General features: G+C 34.6%; 1 protein-coding gene across 1 annotated transcript; it reads right to left on the reverse strand.

The window, feature by feature from the left end:
• Positions 1 to 3,718: 3,718 nt before the first annotated feature.
• On the reverse strand, positions 3,719 to 7,294 carry LOC110106008 (protein YIF1B-B). Its single transcript, XM_020835727.2, has 5 exons — positions 7,203 to 7,294; positions 5,636 to 5,808; positions 5,150 to 5,248; positions 4,908 to 5,059; positions 3,719 to 4,334 (listed from the first exon to the last, which is right to left on the reverse strand). The coding sequence occupies exons 2-5, from the start codon at positions 5,804 to 5,806 to the stop codon at positions 3,953 to 3,955; spliced, it is 804 nt and encodes a 267-aa protein (XP_020691386.1). The 5' UTR covers positions 5,807 to 5,808; positions 7,203 to 7,294; the 3' UTR covers positions 3,719 to 3,952.
• Between the last annotated feature and the right edge of the window lie 10,083 nt (positions 7,295 to 17,377).

A 17,377-nucleotide genomic window follows, 5' to 3' on the forward strand; every position in this document is an offset into this window, starting at 1 on the left:
CATATGATTGCTTGGGAGAAAACTGTAATCCCTAAGCAAAAAGGCGGTTTAGGTATTGTTTCTATTGATGCTTGTTATTACAGTTATCACTGCACTTTTATTTGGAATTTCCTTACTCAGGATAGTTTGATTTATTACTGGTTTAAAAATAAATATTATTCTCCTTGGAAGCCTCCGGTTGCCAAAGCTTCTAAATTCTGGAAAGCTATATGTTCCACTGCTCATAAAATCAAGCATCATTTAGCTTTCAATATCACTTCTTCATCCAAATTCTCTTTATGCTGGGACCCGTGGATTAATGAGAAAAATTTAGCTGATTATTTTCAGATAAACCAGAGGATCACTGGGTTATCTATTAATAGTTGTATTAGGGATGATGTTTGGGCCCTTCCAGACTATTTACCCGATAATCTGAAGAATATTATTTGCGGCATTGAGATTAAAGAGCAACCGGTTTTGGCTTGGGATGGCTCTTTTAACCTGAAATTTAAAAATTTTTTGAAATCCTTTTATGATCATGAAGAGGAGGTTACCTGGCACAAGTATGTTTGGCATAAAGCTTACTCGCTTAGATATTCTATTCTAACCTGGATGGTTATGCTGCAGAAACTTAAAGTTGCTGATTTGTTAATCAAAAAATCTATTCAAGTCAATCCGGTTTGCTGCCTTTGCAATAATGCCCAGGAAGATCACAACCATCTTTTCTTTAACTGTGATTTTACCTTTAATGTTATTATCAATCTTATTCCTGATTTAAACTCTTTCTTACTTAGACCAACTTTGATTCAGGTTTTTTATTACATTGATAACCAGTTGCTTTTGTCTAAATGGGAAAAGAACTTCTGCTGGCTTACGATTGGATGCACTGTGTACCACCTTTGGAGGGAAAGGAACAACCGGAAATTTGCTAACAATTGGAACTCCATGGAGAATACTATCAGTACTATCAAAAACGCTATACGAGTCAAAACGTGTAGCTGGAAGCATTTTCATCATCTTATTGAGAAATTTCAGTTTCACTGAAATTTTGGGTGTTCTGTTGTCTGGCTGGGACGGGAGCATTACCATTGCTGTTTTGTTACCGTTGCTGTGTTTGGTTTTGTAGTTGCTAGGTTGTTTGGTTTTTTTTAGTTTATGTTTGGCTTTTTATTAGGTTTGATTGAGTTGAACTCTTTATCTTTGTCTTTGTTAGTCTTTGTTTTATTGTAAGTCTTTGTATCTTTTTTTAATCTTAATAAAATGGGCTTTGCCCCGGTTCTTCCCAAAAAAAAATAAGTAGTAATATAATTAAATAATTAGTAATATAATTAGTAATTAAAAATTAATATAATTAGCTTAAATAATATAATTTTAAAATAAAAGTTATTAAATATGTAATTAATAGTAAAAATAATAATTAAATAATAACATTATTCTTATTGTCTTTCGGTTGATTTTTCACAACGTTGTTCTTGGTATAACTTATCATACATGAGTAGTTGAATAATTAAATATCTAATGAGATAATTAAAAATTTAAAATAAAAGTTATTAAATTTGTAATTAATAGTAAAAATAATAATTAAATAATAACATTATTCTTATTGTCTTTCGGTTGATTTTTCACAACGTTGTTCTTGGTATAACTTATCATACATGAGTAGTTGAATAATTAAATATCTAATGAGATAATTAAAAATACATTTAATCATTTACAAAATATCCGTTAGTTGAATTATTTAGTTGTAATATCTACAAGATAATTACTGATATTCTGTTAGTTGAATCATTAACCCTTTTTTTTTTTTTTTAGAATATCAGTAATGTTTTAAGGGTTAATGATTCATAATATTATTTTTCAAATATATCAATATGAGATGTATGAAATTATCATAACCAATTCCAATGTATTAAACATTCATAATATTATTTTATGTGCTAATTATTCTCAACATCTTCATTATATTTGAAAATACTTTTCGCAGCTCGCTCTCAATATCATCATCGCCTGAATCTGAAGGAGAATCCTTGGATGTTCGTGCCCTTCAATTGCAACTCCAGTCTAATATTGTACCAGACTAACTAACACCAAGAAATCCCACATAAAGCCTTAACATCTTGAATTGTAAACCCAATTGATCATTAGATAGATGCAAAAAGTACCTTTTTAAGAGTTTTCATTGTTGAACCTAAAGGCCGATTCAATAATGGAAATTAATTAATCTTTATAAAATAACTTTTTCATCGTTGCAATGTTGGCAAGGGTTGCAACGCTTGCATGCAGCGCGCATGCCAGCAAGGGTTGTGGCCTGCAATCCTGCAACGTCGCCTGCAACGTCGGCAACGCTGCCAAGGCCTAGGGTTTGCTTCGGACAACCTAAGGGTCGGAACTCAAGACAGCTCGATGTTCCGCACGATCATATTTGTCTGCTTCGCGCATGAGGTAAAGTTGGTTTCGTGTCGTGTTGGGTCAACCCAAAAACTCGACATGGTATGGGTTGACATTTCTAACACGTCTGCAAAAACGGTTCGAATTTGGGCCGTGTCAAATAGTAACGGGTCAATACTAGGTTTGACCCAAACCCGGCCCGCAACTCGATTTTGACACCCCCTAAGGTAGGAAACACAAGACACTATTAATAAGAATAATTCTACCACCAAAAGATAAATAGTTATATTCCCGGGATGATAATTTCCTCTTAATGGAGGAGATAATATCATAAGAAAGGTTAGATCTTTTCCTATCTTCAATAAGAGGGATGTCAAGATATTTAATAGGAAGATCATTATGCATGAAACTAGTGTTCCTAATGACATTAATCTGATTCTGAGAAATATTCTTACTAGTAATAAAACAACTTTTGTTATTATTAATATGAAAACAACTATTGTTTTCAAATTTATGAAGAAATTTTATGAGAATGTTAATCGAATTAACATAACCATTAGCAAATATAATAAAATCATCAACATAGCTTAAATTTTATGAGAATGTTAACCGAAAGGATTACCATGAAAAAAATCCATAACAACATCAACCAAATCCTCTTTAATAATATAGCAAGCTTTTTGAAAAAAGTTGACAATAAAGCCATCAAGACCACCACATAATCAGTATTCATAGCACTAATGGTATCATGGATCTCCTTGATTGAAGGGGGCTGAGAAAGGAAAGAGTTATCCTCCTCATAGATCATGTGAGAGATGAGGTGAGGTTCCAGAAAACTCAAATCTTGTTAGAACAGTTAGCAAAACCATATTTAAAACTCAAAAATTGGCCAGTGGAGAGAGGTTTAGAAGAAGAAATGAAGGATTCAATCAAAACCAAAACCAAAATATAATGATTACAACAAATATTCTTAACCCTGATCCTAGAAGAGGGGCAACCAGTACCCCTGGCATTCCAATGAGGGACTTAAGCATTAGAGGAAAGGAGAGATTAACAGTTTCAGATCTAGTAATCCTAGGAGTTTGAAGAGAGATATTTTTAAAATTTTTATAATTCTTTTTAGAAACTTGTAGTCATCATTTTGATCAATAATATCATCAGAAAGTATTTGATCATTGGAGGATGAAACCATAGAATCAGGGACTCCAGAAGGAGAATTAAAGGATTCACCATGAGTGTTATTTGAGCTCAGTAGCTGGACAAATTATCCTTCCCCAACAGAGGCATTGACATATTTAACTGACAGATTAACATTTGGAAATAGGCTTGTAAACATTCACTAATCATCTCATATTAAAAAGGTATTTTCTTCTCAAAACTATATCAGGCATTACTATAGATTCCAAGAAATAACTTGACAATACAAACAGGTCTTTAGGATATATAATACACCAAATGCAGTTAATAATCCAAAAGCCTTATTTTTTCTTCTAATTTCTAGTACTGGAAACCAGTCATTGGATTTTACATATAACATATTTAAGTTAAAAAAGTAGCCTAAGAGAACAATAAGAGTTACAGGTATTCAAAGCCCAAGATTGCCCAGCCAGAAGAACAAAGGAAACTGTGCTAGGGCCATGAAGAGCAAGACATAGTGTTGCCTGCTTGAACGCTTTTCATATGTCCTCATCTCAGAGAAAAGCACCCTCTTCATGGTTTTCACCAAGAAAACCCCCATACACAAACTCATCAAAGGCATCACAAAGTAATATGAGTAGCTCCAACAAAGCCTCGCAAGCACGCCAATGCAAATTCCAGTATAAGCATACCCACCATAGGCAACTATGTCAAAAAGAGGAGCCTCGCCGCTTCCTAAGGAATACAGCAAACCCTTCAGTAGCATTACTTGTAGAACCCAGCCGACCAAACCTCTAGTAAACTGCAGGCTCAAAGCTTCGGGGCTAAACCTGCACAAGATGAACAGTTCAGTTCGTAAGTCATAAGAACTGTGATATTATAACACTACGGGGCTGTTTGGTATCAGATTTATAGGGAGATTTAAGTCGGATTTACGCTAAATCCAGCCAAACGGTATTTTGCATGACTGTAAATCCGGCGACAACATAAGTCCTGGATTTACGGATTTACGCCGCAAATCCGCCTAAATCCGGGTAAATCCTAATCTGATTCCTCTGCAGATTTAACGGGATTTACAGTTGAGCGGCATATCACCTGCAGCGCCCATGTCGTGATGTTCCAAATCCTACAATCTATTGACAAACAGTTTCTTAGGATTTAACAGGATTTAACATTTATCATACCAAACAGTTTTCAGAATTTAACAGCCTCAGGATTTACTAAATCCGGATTTACATAATTTTTATTAAATCCTACTAAATTAAATTCAATCCAATACCAAACAGCCCCTACGGTTTTGTTTGGATTGAAGTGAAGGTAAAAATGAAATGAAATCTTGATGTTCTATCAATTAATTATGAATCAATAACCATTAAAAAAGGTCAAATGATAAGCAAACTTACCTCCCCATTAGACCCAAAGAAAAGCCTGCGAGAATTATGTAGGTGCCAAAGGCCATCAAAGGAATATACAAATCTGGAGCATTGATGTCATATACAGGAGGTTTGTATGACAACCTGCCACCAACTGGCTCAGTTATTCTCGTCCAATGTCCCTATAAATTAATTACACTTAGTGGAATAACCCAGCTTTTTAACAAATTTTCAACAAGGCGAATGAGAACCGAAGGATGAAGTCATTTTACCCTGTGTAGGAAGGGAAACAAAACAACTTTCAACTTGTTCCTCACATACTGATCATTCACTTGAAAATAGTATTGTGGATTAGAGAAGTACCTACTGATCTGTTTTGACAAATAACCAAAAATTAAAACTATGAAACCTAAACTTGGTGCAACTTTAAAATATTTCACTGTTATTTAAAGTTAAACAGCACAATCTCATTGGAAGGAGAAATTATTATGTGCGGACATCTGAAGACCAACCAAAATGCGTCATGTCACTCCTTTTTTTACCGCAGCTCGATATGCTCGGTACCGAGGCTCGGTACTGCTCGATACCGCGCTCGGTACCGCTAACGTGGCACATTTTGATTGGTCTCTAGACGCAAAGCTACGTTCGGAGTCCGCACAGAATAATTTCTTCATTGGAAGGGCACCCCAAGTAAAAGAGAAGATATGTGACAACAAAAATAGTACAAAATGAACATTTCAAAGGACATTGCTATATACATTGCTTTGCATGAATTCGGAGCTTGAGCCCAAAAATCTCTCTCCATATGCTTCTAGACCACTTCGGATGAGCCCAGATCCTGCTCCGTAGAATGTATTCCCAAAAGGATTGGGTTGAGGATTTTGTGGAGTCCCGGTAACCCCAGTTTGGCCTCCCATAGTACTATACATCACTACCAAAGAAAATAACAATAATAAGAGAACATAATCTGGCATTAAAACAGGAAGCTAGTATTCATAGCAAAACAGGAGAGAACTACAATCAAATTAGAAAAGGTCAATTCTGCAAAGCCATCAGCACAGGATGAAAAAGCATTATAGGTACAAGATTATTGCTACCTAGGAAAATCCAGCTACGAAAACAGAGGAACGAAACAAGGGCAAAGAGAATGAACTGCTTCTTGAAGACTTCGTCTCAAATATCAGCATATCAAGCAGCACAAAAAAAAAATGTACAAAAGAATTGCTCAAATTTGACCAAACCAAACATATTTCATCAATAACAATATTGCAGCTGAGCTGTTGTCTTCATACATATTGTAAATATACTCTATCATAACTTGCAACTAGCCAGACAGTGGCGTGTTTCACCTCTAAAAATGGCTTGGCATCTCTCAAAAAAAATGAACAGCAAAAGAGAGAACGTTCTCATGAAAAAATGTGAGGGTGCAAATTTGTATACTGTGAGCGCAAATGCCTGTGTGACTAGAAATACTCAGCCGCCACCTAGGAAATTTAGTTGAAATGATCTTAAGCCAGCCTATAGAGCATCACAGTATACATTTTTAATTTTTTACCAGCACTGTGACTTTAATCATCACTTGAGAACTAACCAAATATTAATTAATTAGTTTAAGGGGAGGCTATGCCAGTCGACTAAGAACACTCAGCCGCCACCGTGAGATGATCACTAGTTGGTTGTTCTGAGAATATTTTCTTTTTAGTTTTCTTTCTTCTAAAAAAAAATTCAGTTCGTTTCATGTCTATTTGGTGACTTGCTTCTAAGTTTTGGATTGAGCCATGTCATACTTTCTTTTGTGTTCTCCATTGGGTTTAGATCTTTCTAGTTCCCATCAATTTGGTATCAGAACCTAGGTTAGTGTGTGAGTCTTCCCTATCAAAGATAAAATGAATAATCAAAACAATCAAGGGGATTTACAACAAATGATGCAATAAATAGCTAACTTACAACAACAATTGGACGCTATGCCTAACACTTTGGCTACCTTAAATCTGAACAATGCACAAAACTCTAAAAGGGGAGATGAAGCTCCTAGAAATCAAAATAGGCAAAATAGATAATGGGATCATGGAATTAAAATTGATGTAAGCGAATTTGTTGGTTAGCTGCAACCTGGACAATTTTTTAAATGGGTAGAAAAAATAGACCAATTTTTTGAATGGAAAGAAATTCCTGAAAACAAAAAAGTTAGATTTGCTAGTTTAAAACTGACGAGTCATGCTCTAATGTGGTAGAAAAATCTTCAAAACAATAGGGTAAGGAGAAGGAAAGAAAAAATTTAAAATTGAGAAAGAACGAAAGTAAAAATGCAGGAAAAATTCTTGCCTTCTGACCATTCCCGAACTTTGTTTCAAGATTATAATAATATTCATCAAGGGAATCAATCCATAGAAGAATATCCTGGAAATTTCTACAAACTGCAATCAAGAAATGACTTGAATGAATCTGAAGAACGAACAATAACTCGATACATAAATGGATTAAAGTGGTATATTCAAGATCAATTGAACTTACATCACGTAATTAAACTCAATGAAGCTTATCGAATGGCGCTAAAGATTGAAAAACAACAACAAAGAGGCAACAATAAAGCAATTGAATCAACCAAGCTTCGACAATCTAGTGGGATTAGAATCAAATCTTCACAAACCTCCATTGGTGCATCTTCTTCAAATCCAAATTTGCGAATAAAACCTAATGAAACTCAAACCGTTAATAAAGGAAAGGGTGTAATAGGACCAAAGTCAATTAGACTATGTTATAAATGTGGCTTATATGGATACCTTTCGGCAGCTTGTAGAAAGAATAACCCTCCTAAGATCAATTATATTGAGAAAGAGGATGCCTTAGAAAATGAGGAGGAAGTTGAATCTGAACCAGAAAATGAGATTGAGTTAGAACGGATTGATGTTGAAGGTGACTAAGGGGATCAATTTTTAGTTATTCAAAGGGTCTTAACTACCAAAGTTGATACTGGGGACAAATGGCTTAGGCAAAATATCTTCCAAACCACTTGCATTATTGAAGGAAAACTTTGTACCCTTATGATTGATGGTGGTAGCTCAGGAAACTTTGTATCACAACTGATGGTAGCAAACTTAAGCAAAAACTCAAACCACTTGCTAAACCTTACAAGATATCCTGGTTTAAAGTAGGAGAGGTCCTTGTCACACAACAATGCACTATTAACCTCTCAATTGGAAACTCCTATAGAGATAAGTAGTGTGTGACATCATGTCCCTAGAAATATGTCATATCTTACTTGGTTGTCCCTAGCAATTTGATCACAAGACAATTCATAATGGGGAAAATAATACTTACTCCCTCACTCAAAACAGCAAAGAATTCACTCCTGGCCCTCCTGCGAAAACTACCCAATCGACAACAAAAGCAACCACTCCTGAATTACTTCTCAACACGAATGAGCTAAAAAATTATAAGATAGTCTATTTGGTGTTAGGAAAAGAATATGAGTAAACTTCTGAAATTCCCGTGGCAATACAACCATTGATTAAAGAATATTCTAATATAACTCCTGAAGAGTTATCAAAATCATTGCCATCCATGAGAGATATTCAACATCATATCGACCTAATTCCTGGAGCAACTTTACCCAATCTCCCTCACTACCGGACGAGTCCTACTGAACACGAGGAATTACTTAAACAGATGACTGAACTTCTGGATAAAGGTTTGATTAAGGAAAGTATGAGTCCATGTGTTGTCCCAGCCTTGCTTACACCCAAAAAAGACAGAACCTGGTGGATGTGTGTAGACAGTTGAGCAAAAATAAGATAACTATCAAATATAGGTTTCCCATCTCCATATTGAATGATATGCTTGACATGCTTAGTGGTGCAAAAGTCTTTTCCAAAATTAACCAAATAAGGATTCGACTTGGAGATGAGTGGAAGACAGCTTTCAAAATGAAAGGTCTGTATAAATGATTAGTCATGCCTTTCGGATTGTCAAATGCCCCTAGCCGGTTTATGAGGACTATGAATCATATTTTACGACCTTTCATTGGAGTATTCGTGGTAGTCTATTTTGACGACATCCTGATTTATAGTAAACTCCCTAATGAACATCTTGAACATGTGAAACAAATCCTACAAACCTTAAAAGAGCAAAATTTATACATCAATTTAAAAAAGTGTTCTTTCACGATATAAAGTTTAATTTTCTTGGATATATTATCTCTGCTGATGGTATTAAGGTAGATCCTGTCAAAATTAAAGCTATCCAAAGTTGGCCAACCCCGAAGAATATCAACGAAGTTAAGAGGATTTCATGATTTAGCATCCTTTTATCGTAGGTTTATGAAAAACTTCAATACTTTAATTGCACCCAACACTGACTGTCTAAAAAAAGAAATTTTTAAATGGACACCTAAAGCTGAATAAGCCTTTCAATTAATTAAAATGAAAATGAACCAAGCACACATTCTTAGCTTACCAGACTTTGATAAAATCTTTGAGGTGGACTGCGATGCATCCCATATTGGCATGGGAGCTATACTTAGGTAAGAAGGTTGAGCAATTGCTTTAATGAAAAATTCAACGATTCTCAATCTCGATATTCAACATATGATGTGGAATTCTATGCAATTGTCCAGGTCATGAAATTTTGGAGATGTTACCTTATTCAAAGGGAATTTGTGTTAAACACTGATCACGAAGCACTACGATTTTTAAGATCTCAAAAGAACTTAAGTAAAAGACATGCCAAATGGACATCTTTCCTACAAGAATACTCTTTTCATTTAAAACACAAGGCTAGAGTGGTGAATAAAGTTGTTGATTCTTTAAGTAGACGAGCTCATTTATTGGTAACCCTTTACCCAAACATAACTTCATTAGATTTCTTAAACGAAAATTATGCCACTGATCTAAATTTTAAAGATATTTGGGAATCAATCGCACTTCGGGAACTAATCTTTCTGCTCAATTTATCATTCAACAAGGATTTTTGTTTAAAGGAACTAGACTCTGTATCACCCAAAGCTCTCTACGAGAACAACTTGTTCAAGAACTTCACAATGGAGGATTAGGGGACATTTTGGCCAAGGAAAAACCATTGCTTTAGCTAAAGAAAAATATTATTAGCCCCACATGAAAAAACAAATCATCAAATTTGTGAAACAATGTAAAATCTGTCAATATTTCCAGGGAACAACTCAAAACACTAATTTATATACTCCTCTTCAAATTCCGAATAAACCTTGGTAGGATATCTCCATGAACTTCATTTTAGGACTACCTGTTACTGCTCGAAAATTTTACTGTGTTTGTTGTTGTTGATCGATTTAAAAAAATGACTCATTTCATTCCTTGTAAAAAAAAAACTCTAATGCTTCACATATTGTTGATCTATTTTTTAAAGAAATTGTGAGACTCCCTGGTATACCCAGGACTTTCACCTCTGATGGATACTAGGTTTTTAAGCCATTTTTTGAGAACATTTTGATCAAAATTAGGGACTAATCTCCAATTCAATAATGCATATCACCCACAAATAAATGGGCAAAGTGAAGTTGTCAACAAAAGTTTAGGAAACTTGCTTAGATGTATTGCTAGTGAGAAACCTTCTCAATGAGATTTGATTTTACCCCAAGCCGAATTTGCTTACAAAAATTCTATTAACCAATCTACGGGAAAGACCCCTTTTGAAATCATTTATGGCCAACCTATTCCTCATATTTTAGACCAAACTTATTTACCAATGCCTAATAAAATCAGTGCTGAAGCTACAAAAATTGTTGATCAAATTAAATCAATCCAACATCAGGTCCTAGAAAAACTCCAAATGGCAAATACTAAATACAAAATTGTTGCTGACAAATAACGGAGAGAGTGTTACTTTCAAGATGGTGAACTAGTTATGGCTTATTTTCGACGACAGCCCTTTCATGTTGGAACTTTTGGCAAGTTAAGCCGAAAAACACTTAGGCCTTTTCAGATACTTCGAAAATTGGAAACAAATGCTTACCTACTGGATCTTCCACTTTATGTTGGAACTTCACCTGTGTTTAATGTTGCTGACCTTACTTTATATGAAGGAAATTCAGCTGATTCTGTGGATTTAGAGACCTTACCCGTTACCAATCCAGTTCAGACTAAAGATGATCATATTGAAAATGTTTTGGACATTAGGACTACCCAGACTAGGCATGGAGCGCACAAGCGATTCCTAGTAAAATGGAGTGGACGTCTATTGACTGATTGTCCTTGTGTTGAAGCAGTGGAACTTCAATCTCGTCGTCCTGATATCTACCAATGCATTAGTGAAGCATTCTCATCAGAAGATGAGATTCTCCCACCTGGGGGGAATTGATGCATTCAATACTTCATGCTCATGTTTTAAAATACATTTATTTTATGTTATTATAATTTTTTAGTTTAACTTTTGTTTACCCAATGATGGAAGGCAACCGATGAACATGTGTGGTTTAGGTGCTCTTTGGACCTGTTATTCCTTTGGTGTGCTGGCTTCTTTGGGTGCTTGTGTTTGGGCTGATTTGGGTTTGATGGGGGCAGATGGGCTGCCGTCTGCTTGGTGGTTGTTCGGTTTCTATGGTTTTCCCGATTTCCTTGACCTGGCTGTTCGGGTCCTGTTGCTAGCTGTTCCCTGGCTGTTCGGGTCATGTTGTTGTTCCTTGGCTTTCCCGAATTTTCTAGCTGTGGTGTTTTGGATTATGGGCATCAGTCGGACCTTAATTGCTGCCTTTTTCTTCCCTTTTTTGGTTGGCGTATGGGCGGTTGTTGCTGGTTGTTGGCCTCCTTTTCTTTCCTAATTAAGGAGGTGTTTTGGGCTATTGTAGGGAGTTTTTGGAGGTAAAAAGAATTCTAAAACCTGAGGGTTTCTTCTCTAGCTTGAGAGCTACTTCTTCTCATCTTACTTCTTCTTCTAAGACTTCTATCTAATTCTTCTCTCCACAAATTTTCACCCCATTGTATCCTTCTTCTAAATGTGTGAGTGGTGTTGATTGGTCAGTTTTGTTGGTATTTTCCAGAGGAGTTGTGGCGGACGTTGGATCAAAGTTATTGTGGTGGACCACTGGTTTGCATGTCCTTGAGCATTCTAGTTATCTAATTTATCATTACATGTGAGGTAACAACTAGTTGATTGTTCTGAGGGTTTTTTTTTTCTTTCTTCTAAAAAAAAATTAGTTTATTTCATGTTTATTTGGTGACTTGCTTCTATGTTTTGGATTGAGTCGTGTACTACTTTCTTTTGTGTTCTCCATTGGGTTTAGATCTTTCTAGTTTCCATCAGAATTTGACTCCTACCAAGACACAATATATAAAAAGGATTCATATAGCTGGCCCTACATAGCGGGATTGTTGTGGTTATTGTTGTTTGCTGAATTCTTACACTCACAAAAACAATAACACTTGAAGTTCCTGCAGCAAAGTGCTGAAATTCAGCTGCTTTTGTTTTCTGCCGTGATGCCACTGTTTTTTTGTGGCTTTCTTACTGCATTCTGCTGTTACATTGATTCTAGTAGCCATGAACAACAAATACCATGCAAACCCACCAAATCTTGCTGCAATTTACACTCAACAAGCATCTTGCAACCCAACACCCAACATAAATTTCTGTTTGGTGGAGATTACGATCATGATTTGCTGGCGGCTATTGGTTTGTTAGCTATATTGCACCGATGCACCTATTTATGAAGGTGTGATGTATCTGATACACCGATACATGGATACACCTCCGATACGACATTGATACGTGCCGGATATGACTTTGCCGTATCCAATTAAAATAGTATTTAATGTCAAAAGGACACGCTTATCCGATACGCTTGCCCATTGAAAAACAAAAAAAATCAGAAAAAAAAAAGACCCGTCGTGTTTACTTTCACAGCTGCGAGCAAGGTTCTCTCATTTCCGAGATGGATTTGAGTCTCTTGATGATATGGGAATATTAGAAATTGCTATCTTTAACTTGATGAGCCTGAATTAGAAGCTATGATATTTATTAAAGATGTTATAGAAGTTCAAAGACAAACCATGTAGAAGCTAATCATATCATTCCTTCTATTGAATAGTTGAAACTTCATGTACTAGACAATTTATGTTTATGCTTTTGTTGTTGTACTAGACATTTAATGCTTACTTTTTATTTTGATATTATAAGCTACAAGGCTACAAATGATTTACTTTCTTTCTTTTCTTTTTTTTGTAATTTCAAATATTATGCTTTGATTGCTTTCTTAATTTTTATGTATGATTTATAAATTATAATGCTGTGTACTCGTATCCTGTATTTTTAAGAATTGACATGTCCCGTATCTATATCGTGTCGTATCCGTGTCGCCGCAATATAATTTGTTAGTATAGATGAACTATTCTCTTACCAGGTTTGCTATCATTAAAAACCTAAAGTATCTCACCAAATCTAATAATATTAGGCTGAGATCTTTCGCATTAAAAAAATTAAATAAAATCTCCATATATCATTACTTAAGCCCCTTCTCAAACTTACCATATACAGCACACACCCTGCTAAATTCGTCATATCTTACATGAATAACGGATAACCTACATACACCCAAAATTGCCCAAAAAAAGTGGCAACCACAACTTCGTGGTTGCCACCAACACCGTAATGTTTGTCAAAATCTAAAACTAGGAAAACAACAGCAATAAATAAATATTAAAATGAACAAGATTCCCTTAGTTGTGAAGAATACTTATATCGTTGATTCTTATATTCTTTTTATGTTATATATCATTAACATAACATATCATGTTATGATGAATTAAATAATCATGCAACCTCTCATCATCCACAATACTTATAATAGCCAATATTATTTTGAATATTTATAAAATTTCCAATTCTAACATATATACCAACAACATAGACTTGATGATAAATTCAATGCTTTGATGTACCAGATTGATGATTGCATAAACAGAAGGGGGGTATAACTCTCTACTTACATTCTAACCCTCCATTTCCCTAATATCCATATGCACAACCACCCTATTCAATCTCACAAACCACACCTCCCGACCTCTGCTCAAGTCCCAAAAGCTCATCTACTCAAATATCTGCGTTATACCTACAAACCTACTATATACATGAAAATAGGGATGTTCAGCTTAATTTGCACATGAGCTTAAGTCTAATCCAACGCCCGAGATTATGTTTAAGCTAGTGTTCAAGCACAAGTTTAATTTCGTGATTGATACTAAGTATGAGATCATGTAAGAGCACGATGTTGAGACTGTGCAGATTGTAGTTATTGTTCCCTTGTCCCTTGAGTTGGAGTTATAAGATGCTTCCGTGGGCTCCAGAAATTCTTCTGTCCGCTCTGCTGAGAGAGATTTAGTATTCCGGATGAAAATTTCAAAAGGCAGCTTATATTGCACATAAAGCACAACTTAGATATTTTGCCCTCATTTTACGAGTACTTTATGATCTACTTTCTAGGTTTTTCATAAGCACATGCCCTGATTAATTATCCCTTTTAGTGACAGCAAGAGAACTTTTGATTAAAACTAATCGTTAAACATTAAGTGTTTAGCTTATAGTTGGTGGATGATAAATAAGCAGCATACATCTTAGGGAAATTATTTGTACTACTTTATTATATATGTTTTCTTGTGAAATTCTATATTTTTTCTGTTATTATACAGGAAATTCCAGGGAAAATTACTAAAAAGTGGAAAAGTGCCCAACACTGATATTATCTCCATAAGCGCTATAGTGTCCCTCACATCATCTAAGTACCTCAGCTCCAGTCGAAAAGCGCCACAGGGCCTATACTATCGGAAATTTTCCTATTTTCTTCAACACCTCGGCGCCACTCATCCCAGCACCGTAGCGCTAATAGTGTCGCAACGCCAAACTCAAGCACTGCAATAGAAATGCTCTCGGGAAAATTTGCACCTAATTTAGTGCCCAAGTACCATATCCCGGAGCACTCCAACTCCATCGAGTGCCTCAACAACAACATTGCAGTAGCAGCAGGCACCGCAGAGCCAAATCGCCCAAGTGCTATGGCGGAGAAGTTGGAACGGTTCCTTGGAGAAACATTGCGTCCATTCAAACCAACATTTGACTAGATAAATCTTGTACTTCAATTAAATAGTGCTATGTTGATCATAAGATTAATAAGTTTCTCGTGAGATCGACACTTTACTCTAAACATTATTACTTGAATGATATGTCAACTTGAGTATAATTCAGACTCTACTGTATTATCATTTTTTAGCTTATCTTAATATTGTATGGAACGAGCCTATCAAGTTTTTGGCATCGTTGTCATGGAACTTGTATTATTTTGTTATTTGCTCTATATTGTTCAAAAATTGCATATTTAATCTTATTGTTTTTCTAGTTATTTGACTTTGTTGTAAGCTTTATTTTATTTTTGCGAGATCCTTTGATTGTTTTGAGTTTGCGTGAATTTACTTTTGTTGTGCATTCCATTTTATATGTGGTTTGGGATTGCACATGCATTATAGATCTGGAAAGAGAGATCTATTGTTTGACCTAGAGATAGCCACAACCCTTATACAATCTAAAAAGATAAAAAAAGACTCAAGCTTTAGAGATGATCAAACCTAATCAGTAGCATGATCCACCTAGACTCCTTAGAGAGTATGTTATAGCCAACGAAATAGTATGAAAAAGACGCCGTTCAATTCAAACCGGTTATACCCAATGAAATAGTAATTTGAATTTCACACTTAAATGGACTAAACATCTAATTATTATCTTAAAAAATATTGTTAGAATATTATGATCATATTTTACAAACCTGTTAATATTCGGATTTACCAGCTTATTGCATACTTTATGAAGTTGTTTAATGTTGATAAGTCATATCATTATCTAATTTTATGGGTTATGAATCTCCATGCAAATTAAAGTAAAAATTTTTCAAAATTCACTACAAATTACGTGACTCCGATTCTAGTAAAATTATACTCAAATTAATCGGCATAATATGATAAACTCAATGACATTAAAAATGATTTGATCCAAGTCCAAATAAACTCAGATCAAGCATTTATAGAATAATTAGAAAATTCACGATATTAATTGGAAGACCAAATGATCTCTAAAATTTACATACTTGTAGTCAAATCAAGCATCTTGATTAGAAGAATCCAATGCAAATGTTTCTCCTCTCTGTTCAGAGTTTATGCCATCCGCTAAAACTATTTCAAATACATCAATAACTGAGGAGAATATTGTAATCAATCTAATCAGTGACTCATAATGAGAACCCATCTTGTTTCACCAGCATGTCTTAAAGATTTTTTTTCTTGATTTAATCCTCGTCCAGTGAACACATCACCATTTTGTAATGCACTTAATGACATATCGCATTGTTTATCTCTTAGTTAATCACGACGTTGGCATGAAAGACCAACAATATTCATCACATTTTAAATTTTAATAAACAACAGTGCAATCTAAACATGATTTTCGCAACCACAACTATAAGGCTAACAGAAGCTAGTGTGAGAAGCAGTGAAAATAATGTATAAATTTATTATCATTTAGAAAAAATACTTTTAGCTAATTAAATTCTCCTCTCATATTACTTGCACCATCATAACCTTAAACACGAATTTTAGAGTAAGAAAAATAGTAATTTGAGATTACTTGTTAAACTCCTTTTTTGAGACATTTAGCAGACGTTTCAGGAACATGTATAATACAAAAAAACGTTCAATAATTTAGCCTTTCTCGGTCACATATTGTATAACGGCAGCCATTTGTTCTTTCCCTGATATATCACGAGCTTCATCACCGTGAATAAAGAAGAAATTATCACCAACTTCTTCTTTTACGTAGTATATAATTATAATGGAAATGACTCTACAAATATCTTTCTGAATATCAGGGGAAGTCAATTTTAAATTCTCAGGAATATTCTTTAGTACAAGATTACTTATATTCTCATTATCTTTTGCTAAAAATTATAATAGATCAAGAAAATTTCTTCAATTTTTTGAGTTGAAACTCTCATTGTACCCTTGAAAAGCTAATCCTTGTCTTAGAAGAAATTTTACACAATCAATTGAAGAATTTAAGCGAACACGATATGCATTTGTAGTTGGATCAGACTGCACCTGGAAGGCAAAGTTAATATGTTGATCTTGTTTCATTAAATCCTCGCAATTTGTCTTGCATTATTATGAGCACTATTAGGTCATCTTATATGAAGATCAAACCTATCAGGTTTTTTTCAATTCAAGAATCCAATTCTGCGAAATGTCTCATCTTCTTTTCATTTTCCTTCTACTCCAAAAAGATAACAATACAAATAATATGCTTTATTCTGCTGAATACTATACTCTAACCAACTTGAGTATCTATCAAACCACCTCGGATTGAAACGTCTATTGATGTAGAAACATCTTTAGTTATATATTCCTTAGAATTAGTTTATCTTAGTTTGTTATAGGTTTGTTACCACTGGTTTCTAGAATATTCCTTTTATCCTATAAATATACAAGCTATTATAA

Source organism: Dendrobium catenatum, unplaced genomic scaffold (assembly GCF_001605985.2).
Source record: "Dendrobium catenatum unplaced genomic scaffold, ASM160598v2 fragScaff_scaffold_9, whole genome shotgun sequence".
Classification (NCBI taxonomy): Eukaryota; Viridiplantae; Streptophyta; class Magnoliopsida; order Asparagales; family Orchidaceae; genus Dendrobium; species Dendrobium catenatum.

Coding starts and splice junctions, on each gene's coding strand:
- LOC110106008 (XM_020835727.2), bottom strand. CDS start 5,806: ATGTATAGTACTATGGGAGGCCAAACTGGGGTTACCGGGACTCCACAA. Junction 5,249..5,635: donor CCGAATTCATGCAAAGCAAT/GTATATAGCAAT, acceptor TTGTCAAAACAG/ATCAGTAGGTACTTCTCTAA. Junction 5,060..5,149: donor TGTTTCCCTTCCTACACAGG/GTAAAATGACTT, acceptor ATTAATTTATAG/GGACATTGGACGAGAATAAC.